Source organism: Caenorhabditis remanei, chromosome I, assembly GCF_010183535.1.
Source record: "Caenorhabditis remanei strain PX506 chromosome I, whole genome shotgun sequence".
Classification (NCBI taxonomy): Eukaryota; Metazoa; Nematoda; class Chromadorea; order Rhabditida; family Rhabditidae; genus Caenorhabditis; species Caenorhabditis remanei.
Genome location: NC_071328.1, coordinates 15,285,341 through 15,305,481, shown reverse-complemented (window position 1 = coordinate 15,305,481; position 20,141 = coordinate 15,285,341). Strand labels below are relative to the sequence as shown.

Sequence of the window (20,141 nt, the reverse complement as noted above, 5' to 3'; positions counted from 1 at the left end):
TCCCGGCACCCGAGGCCCCTCACTATGTCTACCACATTTACCCCTCTGATTTAGTTTACACACTTAGCACAAGGGTTGTGCTCTGAGTCAACACTCACGGGGTTAGGGGATCGGGTCCTATAGATAAAAAATAAAAAACCATGAGAGAGTATACATATAGAGGAGGGGGCAGAGAAGCTAGAGTGGGTGAGAGAGTGGAGGTGTAGAGAAACGAGAGTGGGTGAGAGAGTGGAGGGTGCAGAGAAACGAGAGAGGGTGAGAGAGTGAGAGAGCGCAGAGAAACGTCTAACCGACGAGAGAGTGAGAGAGCGCAGCATGCGAAATTAAAACGCACGGAGGTGTACCCCCATACTTCTCTGATGGTTGTAATGGGAATCTTCCCATAGCTACAGACTCCGCCCACAAAGACGCGCATCTTTGCGGTTTGGGTCAATCTGTCCAGTTATGTTCTCATAGTCTCATTATAGTCATTTTGCGTCCTACCGGATGGTGACTCCTTCTTTTTCTCTCCCCTCCTTCCCATTTGCCTTCTGTAACCCCTGATTTACTCCTCTAATTTTTTAGAACTCAACTCGTTATCGTTCGTCATGAAAAAATCTTCGGTCCAAAGTTTTCGAAAAAGTTTTTTTGGGGGTTAAAGTACTTACAGTTTTCATAAAAAGTTTTGTCTCCAAAAAACTTTTTTTCAGATAGTTTCTCTTCAAATTTTATTCGAATTATTCGGTTTTTTGGTCTAAAATTTTCAAAGACAGTGTTTCCCTTTTTTCGGTAAGAAGTTTTCGAAAAACCCATGTCAGTCACACTTGTTACATTTCAGTTATTGATTGACCTTCCCATAGCTACAGACTCCGCCCACAAATACGCAGATCTTCGCGGTTTGGGTCAATCTGTCCAGTTCTGTTCTCACAGTCTCATTATAGTCATTTTACGTCTTACCGAATGGTGACGCCTTCTTTTTCTCTCCCCTTTTCCCTTTTTCCTAGTCACTCTTCCCCGTACTCTCTGTTCCCTACCCTTGAATAACTTCTCTATCATTGTAGCTATTCAACTCTGAAATCTGTTTGTCATCAACATGACCGCCTCTACCGTCCAATCAACCTCGTCATCTTCCGGATCAGTTCCCGCTGTCACATCAAATTCTGCTATCTTCCGTGCTTTTCCTTCTTGCTTGGCCGTCTATGCTCCTCTGAGGACAGTATCCAAAAGAGAGTGGAACACAAGTCTCAACATGCACCTGGCCGAAGACTTTATTTTACTGAAGCAGAAGAAGCAACATAAGAAGATTGTCAATGAGATTCTTACTCCAGACCTCCCGGAAGACGTGGTTGAGAGTGTTTGGGGATGTTTCAAAGGAGATATCAAATCGTCGGATGATGTTCCAGTCAAGAAGGAAATCGAGATCCAGAGGCAAGCTGATAAGAAGAAGAATCCAAGTGTCACTGATGTTCCAATCAAGAAACAATTCAACTGCCAAAAGAATACTACCAATATGGATAAGAAGAAGAATCAAATGGTTACGTTGAAACTCATCACTCCTTCTTCAATCTCTATTCGGGCCTATCCGATCTTCCCTTCTTCCAATACCAACAAGGATGCTGCTCACTGCTCCACCACATCTTCACCTAGTCCATTCACCATTGATACGTCCGTCCCTCCACCGTCCTTCCTCACACCGCCTACATCTGGACCCGCTTCCCCAACCACTACTACCAAGTCTCCATCATTCGCCTTCAACATGGGAGTCGTCAATGCACCAACTGCAGGAGTCAAGGTTGCCAAGAGGGATCTATCGGGTTCTGGAGATGCTTTTGAGATGATCATCGATCATAGCAAGCCAAAGAAGGTGAAAATCTTCTCCCCAGAAGAAGTCAAGAAGCAGGAAAGTCTGGTTGACGAATGGAAGCGCAAAATTTTGGAGTCTCAGTGAATAATTATTCCGTTTAATTGGTTTTCTACTAATTTTTCTATTTGTTTTTGTTTTTTTTTCAAGTTTTTTCAACTGTCAATTTTCCTTCCAATAATAAACTGATAATAATAATAACCTCTCTTTGCAAATTCGCTCAAAACATAAATTTTTGGTTATGTTACATAACCAAAAATTTCAAAAGTTTCGAAAAAAATTTTTTTTTTACTTTTTCAGTACTGAACTTCCGGGCAAACCGTTGCAAAAGTCTGACATAATCTATTGCTCACTGTCACCTGAACTGATATACTACTTATTACAAAAGATACCGTTCTCTGTCTAGAATCAGAAAAAGTCTAGAAATCGAAACATTAAAATTTCCCTTCTTTCGAACCCCTTGATTTTTTACTACATCACGTCGACTAGGTTCTGTAAATTCCAGATCTTTCCTCACTCGCACTAACTGGTTGTAATTAGTCGTAAATCAGGACAGATGACAGTGACCAATAGACTTCTTACAGTACTATGTCAGTCACAATTATCACATTCCAGGTCATTTCCCACTCACACTACCTAATTGTCTCTTTACTTGTAACCTTACGTCTTCCCAATGAGAAGATGGTTATTATGGGAGTCTTCCCAAACCAGGGACTTAGTTATTGACTCCGCCCACAAATGTTTGCGTCTTCGTTCTTCGAGTCAATCTGTCCAGTTCCGTTCTTATACTCTCATTATAGTCGTTTTGCGTCCTACCAGATGCTGACTCTTTCTTTCTCTCTCTCTCTCTCCCTTCCCCCTCTTCCTCTAGGACTCCTCTAGTCCTGACTTATTTTCAGTCTTTCCATTTAAGCCAAATAATGACGATCTGAAGTTTGAAGCTTTTCTGAACAAAATGCAGTTTTTAGAACTCAAAACCCCCCATTTTTCACTAAGTTACGACAACTTGAAGTTGGTGGCCTAGAAAACCGAATATGGATTTCTAGGCCATCAACTTCAAAGCTTCATAACTCGGCTCGAATTCGATGGTTTTTAGTTTTGAAAATCGAATTTTGTTTTTTGTTTTCAAGGTATGTTTGTTGGTTTCTTATAGTAACATGTTAGTCACACTTTGCACATTCCTGACCTTTTCCCACTCACACTTCCCAATGAGAAGATGGTTATAATGGGAATCTTCCCATTGCTACAGACTCCGCCCACAAATACGCAGATATGCAAGAGTTAGCTCAATCTGTCCAGTTCCGTTCTCACAGTCTCATTATGGTCATTTTGCATCCTACCGGATGGTGACTCTTTCTTTCTCTCTCTTCTTTTCCCCTCGTCCTCTAGAACCCCTGACTTACTTCTCTGTTTTTTTGATCCAAACTCGTACTCGTTAGCCATGACCGTGTTACAAAAGTTTTTTGGACAAAAATTTTTTGCATAGTTTTCGAGAAAAAAAACCGTTTGGAAAGTTTTAGAAATTTCTAATGAAATTGTCAAAAAATGTGATTTTTCCTCTTATTTTTCCTCTAATTTATACTAATTTTGTACTCAGAAACAGGTTTCTGGGGGTATGTTCTTAAATTACTTACAGTTTTCATAAACATTCAAAAAGCTCCCTAATATCATTTTTCAGACAGTTTCTCTTGAAGTTTTTTTTGAACTGTTCGGTTTTTCGGTCAAAAATTTTCGAAAACAATTTTTTCCCTTTTTTTGGTAAGAAGTTTTCGTAAAACCATTTCAGTCACACTTGGTACATTTCTTTTCCTTTCCCACTCGCACTAGCTGGTTATCTCTTTCTCTCACTGCACACAGGTGTCTTCCCAATGAGAAGATGGTTGTAATGGCAATCTTCCCAAAGCTACAGACTCCGCCCACAAATACGCAGATATGCAAGAGTTAGCTCAATCTGTCCAGTTCCGTTCTCACAGTCTCATTATAGTTATTTTACGTCGTACCGGATGGTGACTCCTTCTTTCTCTCTCTCCTTTCCCCCTCGCCTTCTACCATGACTTACTTTTATATTTTTTAGAACTCAACTCTTACACGTTCGTCATTATGATTGCCTTCACTGCTCAGTTTTCTCCGTCCTCGTCAGGATTCGTCGCCGTTACTAACTCATCTCAAGTTGTTGCCCTTCCTCTACTCGCTCCTTCCATTTGCTCATTCCACTCATTCCACCCCAATCCCCACTCTGCACCACTCAAGTCTACTAAGGAAGAACAACGAGCTATTTCTCTCGACGTATTTTTAGATGCCAATCAGTTCTCCTTGATTGTGTCCAAGAAACATCGAAGCATTGTCAACGGCGTACTCTTCCCGGAGCTTCAAGAAGATGTCGAGGAAAGTAGTTGGAAGTGCTTTGGAAACAACCAGGATTGTAATAAAGATGCTGTTCAAGTCAAGGAGAAACCGAAGTCCCAGAAGGAAAATGTTGATAAGGATAAGAAGGAAAAGGATCCAGTTGTTAAATTGACAATCTACACTCCATCGTCTATCTCCACGCGGCACTTCAAGATTTACCCCTCGAAGACTGATGAAAAAACTGCACATTGCTCCAAGGATCAAAAGGAAACTGCTGCCACTGCACCTCCATTCCTCCCGTTTTGTATTGACACTTCCATCCCCCCACCATCGCTCCTCACACCACCAACTTCTGGACCTTCTTCGCCATCCCCTACCGCCGAGAAACCAGCATTCGTTTTTAATATGGGTGTCGTCAATGCACCGAAGCCAGGAGTCAAGACTGCCAAGAAGAAATTGACGGAAAATGGAGACTTATTCGAGATGTATGTCGACACCAGCAAGCCAAAGAAGGTTAAGATCTTCTCACCAGAAGAGATCAAGAAACAATCAAGCCTGGTTGACGAATGGAAGCGAAGGATTCAGGATTCCCTTTAAATTTTTTTCCATTTTTTTTTGTTCTTTTAACTACATACTTTTCTTGTGTTATCATAACATTCTGTCCATCTTCTCTAACTTAAATAATAAACTAATAATAATAATAATAACCTCTGTTTGCAAATTCGCTCAAAGCATGAGTAAAATTAGAAAAAATATAATTATCTATTATAATTTTACGGGTTTTGAATTTTTGAAATTTTTCACTACAATTGTTTGCGAACACTTTCTTTTCTGAAAATTTTCCAAATTTTCCTTAATTATATTGCTCAAAAACCTTTGGAACTTACGAGAAACCAGTCCTATGCAGTTTTTACCAAAAAAAATTGGCAAAAGTTTCGAAAATGCATTGTTTAATTCAGAATTTGTTTCAGTATTTAACCACTGTCCTCTGACCTGCTCTAGGACTTATTTTAACCGATATCGATCTCTGTCTCAAATTAGCAAAAGTCTAGATTTCCAAATAATAAAATTTTTACAAAATTTTAACTGTTACTACAATTTCCATTTTTTCGCCCTCTTTCATTTCTTTCTACACTACTAATGAGATGTCTCCCATTTGGAACCTTACTACTGAAGTTAGTCAAGTGTCTTACATGGATCGAGACCGGTTATATATGTCGTATATCAGGTAAAGTGACAGTGAAGAATAGATTTCTCACAAGTCATACTTTGAACATTCCAGGTCCATTCCTACGTACACTACCTAATTGCCTCTCTACTTGAAACATCACTGCACGCAGGTGTCTTCCAAATGAGAAGATGGGAATTTTCCCAAACCAGGGGCGTAGTTATTGATAAATCTTCCCATAGCTTCAGACTCCGCCCACTTCACGCTCTGGGTCAATCTGGCGAGATTCGTTCTCAAACTCTTATTGGATATCAGGATTCCCTTTGATTTTTTTCTACTAATAATTATTTATGTTTTTTGTTATCATAATATTCTGTCAATTTTCCCTAACTTTAATGATAAAACATTAATAATAACCAAATTGAAAATTACCATCATAATAATGCCTCTGTACTTAGCACTGTGACAAGTACATACTCCGGTGTTATTGCTCTTTAAATACATAGAGGTTTTCTTGAACTTTGTGACCAATTTGCATTTTCACTAAGTAAAAGTGAAAACAACACAATTTCAGTGACTCATTTATTTAACTAAATAAAAAAATTTGGGATTTGCACGGCTATGTCATACATTGACTGAAAATTAGAAGATCGAGGTTGCACGGAAAATCCAAATATTTTTGGGATTTGATTGACGATTCCGAAGAAACATGCTGAGAAAGTAATTCTGAAAAAAACAATTCTTTGTGAGTTTAGAGATGGAAAAGTGCTTACGCGGAAACGGACAACAGTATCAACTTGAAGGACATGATTGCCTAAAAGATTTAAGCTTATTAAAGATGTTGTGAACAATTTATATGTACCTGAAAGATTCCAGTCAAGAGACAGAGGCTGGTGATGATTTCAATGGATATCGCCGACGGGTTCCTTTGAACATTCTTCCTTCTTCTTGGCCAACTACCACAGAATGATCGAATCTTTTGTTCCATCCCACATAATGCACATCGTAGTGATCAACTCCATCAACTTCCACGATTCTGGAGACGGTTGCCAAATATGGGGCAGTGTCGTAAAGCATTACGAAGTTCTCGCCAACGGCAAACTGGGAGCCCACCCAGTATTTTTGGTTTGTTTTCTGGAGATACGGTGGTGATTTGTAGACCCATGGCTTGGTCCTCTTGACTTTTACCACTGGAGCTTTCTTCGGGTTGACGGCAGAGCACTATAAAAAGGAAATATAATAATTTTTTTTTTCAATTTCCATGATTTTGTGGTGCAATCCCTAATAAGTACAGGTTGAATCTGGACCGGCTCAAACCAGAACTCAAACCAAATGAGAACTGAAAAAACAAAACCATTTCATTAAAAAATGAGAGGAAAATTTTTTTTTTGAGAAAACACTAAATTATATCATGAATCTTTCGAAAAATCGAATTTTGGAAATTCATCTTTCTGGCCTTTTTTCCGTTTTCACGTTTTTTGCGAAAACATTTTCTGCCGATTTTTATGAAAATTTCTACTTTTAAACTTAGTTTTAACTGAATTTTCCGAATTTTACAAGCGCTCTGAAAAGAGAAAGTTTATTTTTTGCACTAACCCAATTTTCATTCAAAAAATAGCAAAATTTTGTAAAAGTTCTTACCTCAACAATGCATAATTCAAATAAAATCAGTTTTTGAGTTTCCTTTAAGAAAAAACTAAAAAATAGGGGCAGAGCGACTTGCGGCGCCGCTCAGAGGAGAGGGGAGTGATGTTTGAATAAACGATTTCCCCTTATGTGTGGTCGTGTCCAGTGGAGCGCTCTTGCTGACTCTCTAGCTCTTCTGCACCCTCCATCGTTTGTCATTTCTCTCATCGCCAACATTAAAGGCGCATATCTTAAAAATGGGCGGAGCTAGAAAAAAGTGATCAACTACAGAAATATAGAGCTAGATGAGATCTACAAAATAAAAGAAATTAAAAACAAAAAAAATCAAAAATTTACAAATTTTGACGCCAGGTACCCAATCTCATAGTGGTGCACTTTGACACAAACCGTCTTGGCCAAATTTTTCTAAAAATGTGGTTCCCGATATAAAAAATTAGGTTTTGAATAGCTTTTAACGTCAGAAATGGAATTTTCCGGTTATTTTTATGTAAAAATCACATTTTGGCGTTGGAAATAATCAATTTAGGGAATTTCCAACTTTAAGGGCGCATATCGCAAAAGTGAGCGGAGCTATCAAAATGTTGTCAACTATTTTTGTCAGAAATTGCTTGTTTCTTGTTTGCTCCGCCCACTTTTTAGATATCCTTCTTTAAAGCTAGCTGTTTCAATAAGATCCTCTCCTCCCCACCATCAATGCAACCATTTTTGCGCTGAAGGCGCACCAGCCGATTCTAGCGCCGCAGGCACCCAATACTATCATATATAAGCATTCTAGCGCCGCAGGCATGTCACGTCATTTTTGCGCCGGAGGCGCGCCAGATCACGTATTCTAGCTGCTCAGAGTTAGACTTGTTGATCTTATCATCAATTTGGCTCATAGTTTTTGAAATTTCTGGTATACAAAGAATGTGGAAACCTGTTCACAACGTTATAGCAGTTTCCGGACTGACAAGCCTTACCCCAGACGTCCTGGAGCATCTGCTCAACCTGTGAAGGTCTATTCTATTTGGGTCGATTTTTGCGTATTTTTCTTATCAACGACGACGGAAGTAATACTGGAATGCAGGACATTCCCCATTTTTTTCTTATCTATGTTCTCTTTCACTTAATAGTCCTAGGTAAAACTGATAAGAAACAGTGTCTGCAGTCCAAAAAGATGCTTCCGCATGTTTTGTTTGTTCTGTGCTTTTTCATTATTACATTCGCTATCACTTTCATTGACTGATAAGGAGGCGAGGAATTCAAACATTTATTCAGGAATAGTATAACAATTTAAAATACCTACAATTAAAACCTAATTAACCATCACAATAATTATCCGTATCACATGCATAACTCTCACAAATATATCCCGCTTTAATCTTCATATCATTAATATTCAGCCATCCAGTAGTTCCCTCCTCTAAATTCTCGCTCTCGATATTTATCACCCCTCTCGCCTCGGCATCCCCTTGAAATCCTAGAATCCAGTTGCTCCATGATAAAAGTGGTAAACTGCCATTTCTAGGTTGATCCCAAGTCCATGTTCCATTGACAAGGTTCAATCCGATATGATACTGATAAGGAGGTGAGAATTCTGGAGTGTTTTTCACAGCTTCCAGCAAGAAATCATGTTTAGCCTTGTTGTATTCTGTAGCTAGGTTGGAATGGTTTCCATATGATGAGCAGTTGAGTTGGGCGGTACGCCAGGGAGTTAATGTGGGCATCAGTTGGATGCAGAGTCCGTAGTGGTAGGAGGAAGAGTTGGCGTAGGAGGAGGTGTACTGGGTCCAGGTAGGTGGACAGAAGCAGTTGACTGAAATATGAGATAGTTGACAACTTTCTGTTAGCTCCGCCCACTTTTGAGATATGCGCCTTTAATGATTCCTGCGTTGCTAAAATCCATGATCTGGCACGTCTAAAGTGTCGTGACATATCTGCGACGCTAGAATGATTATCTACAACTGTCTGGGGTGCCAACGGCGCTGGAATGTTTATATAGAAAAGGTTGGCGCGGCTTCGGCGCCAATGGATGCCGAAAATAAGCTTTTCCAACCAAAAAATAGGTTTTTTTTTGATTTTTCAAAAATTTCTGCGCCGAAAACCGGGAAAACTTGTTTTTCAAAAGTTTTACTTCCTGATGCTACAGTATCTTTAGTGGCTATATTGAAAGCTACAGTATCCTCATTCATTCTACCGTTTCCCACAAATGCTACAGTACCCCTTGGAAACTACAGTATTCATTCTACTGTATCCCTGGATACTACCGTACTTCATGAAAGGTACATTACCACAAATACCATACAGCGCTCATCAAAACTACAGTACCCTTTAAAAGCTACAGTACTCCATAAATTTCCACCACTCACTTTTCAACAATGCCGCTTGAACCTTCGCTGTGACATCTTTATCGTATCCATCAAAAGCGTACTCAGGACTTGAAATATTGCTCAGCCGCTCCAAAAGTGTCTCATTTCCATAGCCAACTGTCACAATCTTGACACCAGCTTCTTTCAACTGATAATCCATTGGATATGGATCGAGTTCCTCGCTATTTTGAGCTTGAGAATCCGACGCAAATAGAATCACCACCTTTTGATAGTGACTTCTTGAGTTCGGAGGAAAGCTCTGATTCTGCAGGAGGTCGTACGCAGCTTTCAGACCAACTTTCTCGAAAGACCACGTAGAATTCGAAACTTCCGCGAGGCTAGAGTTCACATGATTTGTCAGATTAAAAAACGATTGCAACTCGTTCAAATCCGCGATTTGTGTTGCTTCAGCGTTATAAGTAATAAGACCGACACGTGTGGTGCGGTGCTCCGTTAAGTTTGTACCTATACGGGTACCGTTACCAAATATGGACAGGATACTAGATGACACCTACAAATTATTCATTGAAATTGAAACCAGGGGGTCCCGAGACACTTACATTAGCCAATCCCTCATTTGTCATTCCATGAGAGTTATCCACAACCAATACGACGTCTAACCAAAGATTCGAGAGATCCGTACCACATGGGCGGTCCACATAGGATAGAGGCGAGTAGGGGGAGTAAGTGTCGGCTGAAAAGTAATTGCATGGCTAGAGTCATTCTAGTCAGCTAGCTTACTGTATACGCAATGAATAGCTAGCAGGAAAAATAGAAAAGATGGAAGCTTCATAGTTAAAAAGTATACTTAAAAAGTGAAATCGCAAATCAAATGCTTTTATATTTGTTCAATAGGAATTTCACAAACAAGGATGCGTAGGGGAACCCCGCCCACTTTTCCTTATCAATTCTTCCTCCACGGAAGAATAAATGATAAGAACGTAAGGAATTCGTAGACTGGTTATTGGTTTATGATTTGGAAAGACTGGTGTGTCGGTGACGCATATTCAGCTGTTCGGTTTGAAAGATCGGCTCAGGACGTTTTGAAACCAGACTTTTTTGAAATCAAGAGGGGTGCCGTGTTTGTTTACTTAGACGGACTAGAATTGTCTGGGGTGCCTACGGCGCTAGAATCATCTGGAGATGCAACTTAATGACAAAAAAAGATTGAATTATTATTATTATTTATGCTCCTATTTGACTGAAAAACTTTTTCAGGAACCTGAAGACCTGTGAGCGTCGTTTTCAGACTGGACACTTGGCATCTCGCCAACAACTGTTTATTATCAGACATGACAGGTAAAGACAGAGAGAGAGTGCGCGCTCCCTAAAATTGCCGCCAACAGAGAGTAGAGGAAGAACTGATAAGAAGTTGGGAATCCTTGTTCCCTTTTTTCTAAATTTCTGATTTTTAACTGTCCTCAAAACTTTTCAAATATGTGCCGGGTAAGAAGTTAATTTATTAAACACAGTTCGGAATATGTACAATATGAATCATCTAATAAAATGATCATTGCTTCTCACCATTGTAAGCATTACAATAGTTATCGGTATCACACGAATAGGTTTCACAAATAGAATTGGCACTGAGCATCATTGTAGCGATGTTCTGCCATCCGGTTCCATGCCCACTCTGTATGTTCATCACCGCAGACTGAGAAGTCGCCATCTGAGGATATCCGGAAAGCCACATGAGGGGTTGTTGAAGTGGAACCTGTTGGCGTCCCGTTGGTTGAGTCCATACCCAGGATCCAGAGACATAATTCAATCCGATATGATACCGATAGGGCGGTGCGAATCCTGGGGTATCTTTTACAGCTTCCAGAATGAAATCATGTTTGTCTTGGCTGAATTCCGTCGCTAGACTGGAATTGTTCCATTGGTTACTGCATCTCAATTTTGCACTAAGCCAGTTAGCTGGAATAGTGACGGCTTGAATACACACGCCGTAGCGGGAGGAGGCGGGATCAGAGTATGATTCGCGGTATTGGATCCAGTCGTTCGGGCAGAAACAGTTGGCTGAAATGAGATATTAATAAGTACTTTATATAGTGAGATCACTAACATTGCAACAGTGCTGATTGAATTTTTCCATTGAGAATTCCGAGTTCACTATCATCATCAGAAAAGGAGAATCCAGGACTTGCAATCTGGGTGAGATCTTTTTGAAGTCCCACACTTCCTGGTTGTTGATAAGCAACTGTGATTATATTGACATCAGATCCTTTCAATCGATTCGCCACAGGTAATGGGTCCAACTCTCCGTCTCCCTTGTATTCCGAAGCATAGACGATCACTACTCTTTTATAGTGGCCACGAGTAGTGTTGACACTCTGCTCCTTAAACATTTTCTCCGCCAAAATGAGTCCAGTGGCTACGTATGATTCAGAAGTCTCCACAGCAGTTGAAAGAGCATCCAAAATTCCGTTATATGCGTCAATATAAGATTGGTATTGGTTGAGATCTGCATTCAGAGTGGCGATGTTGTTGTAAGTAACTAATCCAAGACGAGTGGTTCGTGGCTCCACAGGGTCTGAACCAATACGAGTTCCGGAACTGAAGACGCTCAAAATGTTGGCAGCCACCTGGAATATCGTAGTAGGCGTTCTGCGTAATAGAAAAACTTACATCTTTCAATCTGTCGGTGTTCATTCCTTGAGAGTTATCCACAACTGCTATGACATCTAACCAAAGATTGGAGAGATCGGTACCACATGGGCGGTCCACATAGGATTGAGGGTCGTAAGGCTCGGCTGGAAAATATTTGCATGATGGGGCATTCTAGTTAACTAACTTACCGTATACTGTAGCGACAAAGGATAATAAAATGAAACGGAACTTCATAGTTACCAAAACTGTTATTTGGAAAGCAGTAAGTAGTTTCGTACTAATGGAATTCTAGTGAAGGAACTAACCCCACCCACTTTTTCTTATCTATTCTTCCGTTGCGTTTTCAGACTGGCTGGCTGCCAACAACTGTTTTTTTAATCATAAATAAAGGATGTACCCTTGAGACTGATAAGAAATTCATTCCGAATTGTTATAAAGGGCGTTTTAGGAATCAGCTGGTTCTAGATATACATTGACCCCGTTTTTCTCAAACTCTAGGTCTCAAAGGGAATAAGTGAATATAGATTTAAAATCAGCATGTTCTCAACTTTCCAATGATATAAAACACATACTATAGCTCCATCAATAACCTTCTTCAATTAAAAACGGAGGAAATGGAAAGCGAAATTGAGAAACTAGTCTGCAGTACCAAAAGTTTGGTGCACAATATCTCCACTGCCTTGAGAGGTATCAAATTTTTTAACAGAAAAAACATTTTATAGGTATTCAACTATATTTTGCCTGTGAGCAACTTTTTGATATCTCATTTGAGAAAAAATATATAAAGCGTTCAATACTTTGGGCGCCTCTAGTGAAGGCTTTTCGGTATATTCATTCAAAATTGAAATAATCAATCATTCTACACCAATGGTCATTGCTGCTTATTCATATTCTCGTCACAATAATGATCGGTATCACACGAGTAGGTTTCACAAATGAAATTGGCACTGAGAGTCATTGTAGCGATGTTCTGCCAGCCGGTTCCTTGCCCACTCTGCATGTTCATCACCGCAGATTTGGAAGACGCCTGGATAGGATATCCGGAACTCCAGATAAAGGGTTGTTGAAGTGGAACCTGTTGGCGTCCAGTTGGCTGAGTCCATACCCAGGATCCAGAAGAGACATAATTCAATCCGATATGGTAGTGATAGGGCGGAGAGAATCCTGTGGTGTTTTGAACAGCATTGAAAATGAAGTCATGTTTGTCTTGGCTGAATTCGGTGGCAAGGGAGGAATTTCGGTTATTGCAACTCATTTTTGCAGAAAGCCAGTTAGCTTGCAAGCTGACAAGTTGGATACACACACCATATCGAGAGGAAGCGGGATCAGAGTAGTCGGCTCGGTACTGTATCCAGCCGTCTGGGCAGAAACAGTTGGCTGAAACGGAGATTTAGAAAAAGCTAGTTAAACGAGAACTTACACTGCAATAGTGAGGTTTGAATCTGTGCAACAAGATTTCCAGCATTGCCGGGCGAGTTACTGAAAGCGAAACCTGGAGAGGCAATATTGCTTAACGATTTCATAAGTCCATAAGCATCTCCATAGGCAACAGTGATAATTTTAACTCCAGACATTTTCAATCGATCAGCTATCGATTCTGGATCCGATTCTCCGTTTGTTTGATACGTTGATGCATAGACGATAATAACTTTCTGATATTGATCACGTCCTGTGCCGAATCCTTGACTTCCCAAGAGTTGCTCAGCCATCGCCAGACCAGTTTCGATAAACGAGTCTGCTGAGTTGGCTACATTGCTGAGAGAATCAAATACTCCGTCCATAAGATCACCAATCGATTGGAATTTGTTCAAATCCGCCTTTAGTGTTGCATTAGAGGCATAGGTGATAAGACCAACACGAGTAGTTCTTGGCTCAGAAGACTTTGAGCCAATACGGGTATTTGCCGAAAAAATGTCAATGATATTAGTTGCCACCTAAACATTTTGTATTTGTTTGCAGAACTCTACAGAACATACATTTTGAAATCCGGGGGTGGTCATCCCTCGAGAGTTATCCACTACCAACACGACGTCTAGCCAAAGGTTGGAGATATCTGTACCACATGGGCGGTCTACATAGGAGAGTGAGGAGTAGGTGTCGGCTAGAAGGTTTTCAAATGGTTAGAGTTAGTCTAGTCAGCTAGTTTACCGTATACCACTGCCATTAAGAATAATAAAATAATATGCAACCTCATCGTGATACACTAATTGGTATTTAGGAAGCAGTAAGTAGTTTTATACGATGGAGTTGAAGTAGAGGAACAAGACTCACCCACTTTTTTTCATATCAATTCTTCCGTTTTGTTTTCTAGGCATTTGGCAACAGCTGTTTTCTTATCAGGAATAAATAACTTTCCCTTGAATTACAAACAGAGGAAGAACTGATAAGAATGGGTGAGGCTTTTTCAGAAGATCCTGAATTCCGATATTTCTTCCGAATTCTTATGAAGGGTGTCTAAGAAGAAAGAAAAGTATAAAAAGGGTGCTCAAGACAAGAACAACATCATCCACTTTTCCCCTTTCATCTGAAAAAACCTTCCAAAGTCTTCTAAAGTCTTCTGAAGTCAAACAAGATGAAGTTACTCAGTCTTTTTGTCACTCTTCTTGGAGTATACGGTAAGAGATCATGTTCTAGAAGTATAGTCAAATCAATTATATTTCAGTCTGTTCTGCCGACTACTCTCCCCTGTCTTACGTGGACCGTCAATGTGGTGAGGATTTGAGCAATCTCTGGCTTGATGTCGTTGCAGTTGTTGATAACTCTCAAGGAATGACAGATGATGGATTGAATAATGTAAGTTGTTCTTTTGCTTAAATGCCTTCATCACTTATACCAAAATTCCAGGTGGCTGCCAACATTCTGACCGTCTTCAGTAACGGAACTCGAATTGGATCTAATACGTTCGAGCCCAGGACCACTCGGCTTGGATTAGTCACCTACAACAACGTCGCCACTCAGAGGGCAGATCTTAATCAATACAAATCGATTGGTGACGCATACAACGGGGTTTTCGATGCTCTCTCAACTACTGTGGACACTACTGAATCATATTTAGCCACAGGACTCACTTTGGCGGAGAACATGTTGCTAGAACAGAGTGCCAACTCTACTCGTGCTCACTATAAAAGAGTAGTCATCGTCTATGCTTCGGAATACAAGGGAGACGGAGAGCTGGACCCATTACCTGTTGCAAGTCGATTAAAACTAAATGATGTCTACATAATCACAGTTGCTTATGAACAATCGGGCGATGATGGACTTTTGAAAGGTCTTTCTCAGATTGCAAGTCCTGGATTCTCCTTTTCTAATGATGATCATCAATCCGGAAATCTCGTTGGAAAAATCCAATCATCATTGTTGCAGTGTGAGTGATCTGACTTTATCGAGTACTTCTTAATATCTCATTTCAGCCAACTGTTTCTGCCCGAGCGACTGGATTCAATACCGCACATCGTACTCTGATCCTGCCTCCTACCGCTACGGTGTGTGCATCCAACCCGTCAATATTAATTCTAATTGGCTTGCTGCAAAAATAAGTTGCGGTCGTCGTTGGAACGTCTCCTCCCTTGCCACTGAATTCAACCAAGCCAAACACGACTTTATTTTGTCAGCTGTTAAAAAAGCTAATGGATTCGCTCCGCCGTATAAGTACCAAATCGGATTGAATTATGTCTCTGGATCATGGGTATGGGATCAACCAGCGGGACGCCAACAGGTCCCACTTCAAAAACCTTTCATGTGGCTCTCAAACAATCCTCAGTCGGCGTCTGATCAATCTGCGGCAATGAATATGCAGAGTGGACAAGGAACCGGATGGATGAGCATCGCTACAATGGTTGGTAGTGCTAATTATGTCTGTGAAACTTATTCCTGTGATACCGATAACTATTGTGATGCTCAATTTTTTAAGACGAAATAATCTGCTAATTGGGTTATTCGTGTTTTATTCTGATACTTGCTCTGTGTTCAATAAATTTATGCTAACCGATAGTTTAAAGTTTTCATTCTTTGAGTTCCTATAAAGTGCCTAAACTGGAAATTGACATGAATTGTTGACAAAGTCCCTATACAGTAGTTAACGTTGATGAGTATACCTCTTCACTTCAACATCCATCTCACAGGGGAAGTCTTTGGAGACGCTGCTATCTAACAATCTTTAAATTTGGTTTCACATATGAGGTATTGTCGACAACGTGGAGTTCATTTTTGCAGTCAAAATCGTTTAAATATCTTGACGAAGCGATCCATCGATGGCTCGAGAGTCATCCTATTGGCACCGATGGGTCAAAAATGGGCGAAATCACGATAAGACGACTTGAAATTCATGTGAAAACCAAACCATATGAAAAGTTTGAGATCTTACAATTAGAACTCGGCTCGCCAAGATATTCTGACGGTTTTGACTGTTGAAATCGACTCCACGTAGTCCTAAGTATTAGGTTGGCTCATAATTTTCTGCAATTTTCGAGCTCACCGGTTGTCGTTTTGATTTCTCGGCACTGAGGTTGTTTTTTTTATGTGGTTGTTTTGTTGTTTGGTTGACCTACTCAAGTACTTGTTGCAAATTTTTGCGTTTTCGAAACGTTATTTTGTTTTCATTCGTTTCTGGTCTAAAAATTATATCATTTAAAAGGAAGTTGCCGATGTATGTTAACAAAGGTCTTCTTGCTTCAACGCAAATAACTTTTGATTCAAAAAATTTGAAACAAGAAACTTGGATCTGACCGAAAAAGTTCCTTTCTTTCAGCAGTCAGAGCTAGATTTGAAGTTATTGCAGGGAATCGTAGAAGCGGATCAGTATCAAACCACCCGTAGGTTGGCAACTTTGTTAAGTGTGACTCATGTAACTGTAGTTCATGGGTGGAAACTATTCGACGGAATGAGAGAATTTGTTTCTGTAACGATGTGAGGAAAGTACAATGCGTGGACTAAAATTTGCGCGCTCTGGGTGTTCTCAAACCTGAAAGTGGTGGGAACTCCTGAACGAGGACAGAGAAGTAATATCAGATGTTCACTTCCCTCATTTCGATAAACTTAAAACTGTGTGACTCTAGGACGGGGAGATGTAACACAAAGACATTTTCGGTATGACAACACTTTCTCAAGTTGATTAGAACCAAAGAACCAAGAAACCCACAACAAACTGTTGTCATCTGGTTGGATAATTCTATTTTATTCAACGTACTTATTCAACCTTCTTCTCTCTGATTACAAACTTTTTTCTTGACTCTAACTTCATTTGAACGGGAAACAATCGAATAAAAAGAAGATATCAAAAAGAGGCAAGTTTCCTTTTCAAATGATTTCGAATGGGCACTCTACGCGGAGAAAATCAGTAAACTGCCGAAATGTTGCCAGAAGACCATCGATGCTGATAAACAACACTTTGAATTCTGGAACTCTCTTTGGATTAAAAAATTCAATCAAAGTTTTATCGAAAAATCGCAGAAAATTATGAATCAACCTAAAATCAATTACCAAATTTAAAGATCGTTAGATAGCAGCGTCTCCAAAGACTTCCCTTGTAAGATGGATGTTAAAGTAAAAGGTATACTCATCAATGTATAAAGACTATGTTGTAAAAGACAGGAGCGTGCCTCCTCACTTAACATTTCTGTCTGTTTTAGATACATTCAGATGTAGATCGCAATCATTTATTTACCCGGTATTGGAAGGAGAGCGACTTGATGTCACTATTGAATTACCGCAAAAACTGTATTAGAGCGACATGTCGCTCTATTTTTCGAACAGGTTTTTGTTGTCGTTCTATTAGAGGCTGTCGTTCTATTAGAGGCTGTCGTTGTATTAATGGTGTCGCCTAATACAGTTATTCTTCTCAGCATAGAGATCGAACAGGAGGAAAAGAGAGAAGAGACAGGTGAGAGACTGGCCTGTGACAATGTCAACAATTCATGTCAATTTCCAGTTTAGGCACTTTATAGGAACTCAAAGAATGAAAACTTTAAACTATCGGTTAGCATAAATTTATTGAACACAGAGCAAGTATCAGAATAAAACACGAATAACCCAATTAGCAGATTATTTCGTCTTAAAAAATTGAGCATCACAATAGTTATCGGTATCACAGGAATAAGTTTCACAGACATAATTAGCACTACCAACCATTGTAGCGATGCTCATCCATCCGGTTCCTTGTCCACTCTGCATATTCATTGCCGCAGATTGATCAGACGCCGACTGAGGATTGTTTGAGAGCCACATGAAAGGTTTTTGAAGTGGGACCTGTTGGCGTCCCGCTGGTTGATCCCATACCCATGATCCAGAGACATAATTCAATCCGATTTGGTACTTATACGGCGGAGCGAATCCATTAGCTTTTTTAACAGCTGACAAAATAAAGTCGTGTTTGGCTTGGTTGAATTCAGTGGCAAGGGAGGAGACGTTCCAACGACGACCGCAACTTATTTTTGCAGCAAGCCAATTAGAATTAATATTGACGGGTTGGATGCACACACCGTAGCGGTAGGAGGCAGGATCAGAGTACGATGTGCGGTATTGAATCCAGTCGCTCGGGCAGAAACAGTTGGCTGAAATGAGATATTAAGAAGTACTCGATAAAGTCAGATCACTCACACTGCAACAATGATGATTGGATTTTTCCAACGAGATTTCCGGATTGATGATCATCATTAGAAAAGGAGAATCCAGGACTTGCAATCTGAGAAAGACCTTTCAAAAGTCCATCATCGCCCGATTGTTCATAAGCAACTGTGATTATGTAGACATCATTTAGTTTTAATCGACTTGCAACAGGTAATGGGTCCAGCTCTCCGTCTCCCTTGTATTCCGAAGCATAGACGATGACTACTCTTTTATAGTGAGCACGAGTAGAGTTGGCACTCTGTTCTAGCAACATGTTCTCCGCCAAAGTGAGTCCTGTGGCTAAATATGATTCAGTAGTGTCCACAGTAGTTGAGAGAGCATCGAAAACCCCGTTGTATGCGTCACCAATCGATTTGTATTGATTAAGATCTGCCCTCTGAGTGGCGACGTTGTTGTAGGTGACTAATCCAAGCCGAGTGGTCCTGGGCTCGAACGTATTAGATCCAATTCGAGTTCCGTTACTGAAGACGGTCAGAATGTTGGCAGCCACCTGGAATTTTGGTATAAGTGATGAAGGCATTTAAGCAAAAGAACAACTTACATTATTCAATCCATCATCTGTCATTCCTTGAGAGTTATCAACAACTGCAACGACATCAAGCCAGAGATTGCTCAAATCCTCACCACATTGACGGTCCACGTAAGACAGGGGAGAGTAGTCGGCAGAACAAACTGAAATATAATTGATTTGACTATACTTCTAGAACATGATCTCTTACCGTATACTCCAAGAAGAGTGACGAAAAGACTGAGTAACTTCATCTTGTTTGACTTCAGAAGACTTTAGAAGACTTTGGAAGGTTTTTTCAGATGAAAGGGGAAAAGTGGATGATGTTGTTCTTGTCTTGAGCACCCTTTTTATACTTTTCTTTCTTCTTAGACACCCTTCATAAGAATTCGGAAGAAATATCGGAATTCAGGATCTTCTGAAGAAGCCTCACCCATTCTTATCAGTTCTTCCTCTGTTTGTAATTCAAGGGAACGTTATTTATTCCTGATAAGAAAACAGCTGTTGCCAAATGCCTAGAAAACAAAACGGAAGAATAGATAAGAAAAAATGGGTGAGGTTTGTTTCTCTTCAGCTCATTTTTCCTTATCAATTTTTCCTCCAATAATCTTCTTTCTCTAACAATAAGGATCTACAAAAGAGCCCACTCTGTTGGGTTGTCAAGGGTCTAGTCTGTAAACGACGCCCATAGGGGAAGAATATATAAGAAATAAGACTTGGGTGAGCCTTGCTCCTTCCAGGTATATTCGGAATTCCTGATGAGCACACTATAAATATAAATGCCTTGAATCAATCACGAGTTTTCGTTTCAACATTTAAGTTGTGTAGATTATGGTTATGTATGTACATCCATAATATTGTAGTCATGAAGAGTAGTTTATTGTAGTCTATTCGCGTCGAATTTTCAAGATATCTTTGGTTGTGGATAACTCTCAAAGAACGTCTAATGACCTTTTCTCTAGCGTAAGTCATATTTCCCTTAGAACGCTTGTCGTATTCCTCATAAGATTCCAAGTGGCATCGTAATCAGTACTGTAGATCCTACTCAGA

At 40.0% G+C, this 20,141-nt stretch overlaps 8 protein-coding genes across 8 annotated transcripts; 4 read left to right on the top strand and 4 right to left on the bottom strand.

Annotated features, from left to right (window-relative positions):
* Positions 1–1,072: 1,072 nt before the first annotated feature.
* GCK72_003283 (uncharacterized protein) lies at positions 1,073–1,927 on the top strand (the record flags this gene model as incomplete). Its single annotated transcript, XM_053723945.1, has 1 exon — positions 1,073–1,927. One exon carries the CDS (start codon positions 1,073–1,075, stop codon positions 1,925–1,927), a length of 855 nt encoding a protein of 284 aa, XP_053592590.1.
* Positions 1,928–3,940: 2,013 nt separating this feature from the next.
* GCK72_003282 (uncharacterized protein) lies at positions 3,941–4,783 on the top strand (the record flags this gene model as incomplete). The annotated part of the gene is made up of 1 exon (XM_003098619.2): positions 3,941–4,783. One exon carries the CDS (start codon positions 3,941–3,943, stop codon positions 4,781–4,783), a length of 843 nt encoding a protein of 280 aa, XP_003098667.2.
* Positions 4,784–6,230: 1,447 nt separating this feature from the next.
* Positions 6,231–8,219, bottom strand: GCK72_003281 (uncharacterized protein; the record flags this gene model as incomplete). The annotated part of the gene is made up of 2 exons (XM_053723944.1): positions 6,231–6,575; positions 8,202–8,219. 2 exons carry the CDS (start codon positions 8,217–8,219, stop codon positions 6,231–6,233), a joined length of 363 nt encoding a protein of 120 aa, XP_053592589.1.
* Positions 8,220–8,299: 80 nt separating this feature from the next.
* GCK72_003280 (uncharacterized protein) lies at positions 8,300–12,193 on the bottom strand (the record flags this gene model as incomplete). Its single annotated transcript, XM_053723943.1, has 7 exons — positions 8,300–8,796; positions 9,350–9,860; positions 9,910–10,043; positions 10,874–11,368; positions 11,415–11,934; positions 11,978–12,102; positions 12,148–12,193. 7 exons carry the CDS (start codon positions 12,191–12,193, stop codon positions 8,300–8,302), a joined length of 2,328 nt encoding a protein of 775 aa, XP_053592588.1.
* A 637-nt stretch (positions 12,194–12,830) lies between these two features.
* Positions 12,831–14,123, bottom strand: GCK72_003278 (uncharacterized protein; the record flags this gene model as incomplete). The annotated part of the gene is made up of 4 exons (XM_053723941.1): positions 12,831–13,336; positions 13,380–13,893; positions 13,936–14,060; positions 14,108–14,123. 4 exons carry the CDS (start codon positions 14,121–14,123, stop codon positions 12,831–12,833), a joined length of 1,161 nt encoding a protein of 386 aa, XP_053592586.1.
* On the top strand, positions 12,864–13,340 carry GCK72_003279 (uncharacterized protein; the record flags this gene model as incomplete). Its single annotated transcript, XM_053723942.1, has 1 exon — positions 12,864–13,340. One exon carries the CDS (start codon positions 12,864–12,866, stop codon positions 13,338–13,340), a length of 477 nt encoding a protein of 158 aa, XP_053592587.1.
* A 408-nt stretch (positions 14,124–14,531) lies between the features above and the next one.
* Positions 14,532–15,878, top strand: GCK72_003277 (uncharacterized protein; the record flags this gene model as incomplete). The annotated part of the gene is made up of 4 exons (XM_053723940.1): positions 14,532–14,574; positions 14,622–14,752; positions 14,804–15,323; positions 15,370–15,878. The coding sequence occupies 4 exons, from the start codon at positions 14,532–14,534 to the stop codon at positions 15,876–15,878; spliced, it is 1,203 nt and encodes a 400-aa protein (XP_053592585.1).
* A 2,120-nt stretch (positions 15,879–17,998) lies between these two features.
* On the bottom strand, positions 17,999–19,345 carry GCK72_003276 (uncharacterized protein; the record flags this gene model as incomplete). Its single annotated transcript, XM_053723939.1, has 4 exons — positions 17,999–18,507; positions 18,554–19,073; positions 19,125–19,255; positions 19,303–19,345. The coding sequence occupies 4 exons, from the start codon at positions 19,343–19,345 to the stop codon at positions 17,999–18,001; spliced, it is 1,203 nt and encodes a 400-aa protein (XP_053592584.1).
* Positions 19,346–20,141: the final 796 nt, after the last annotated feature.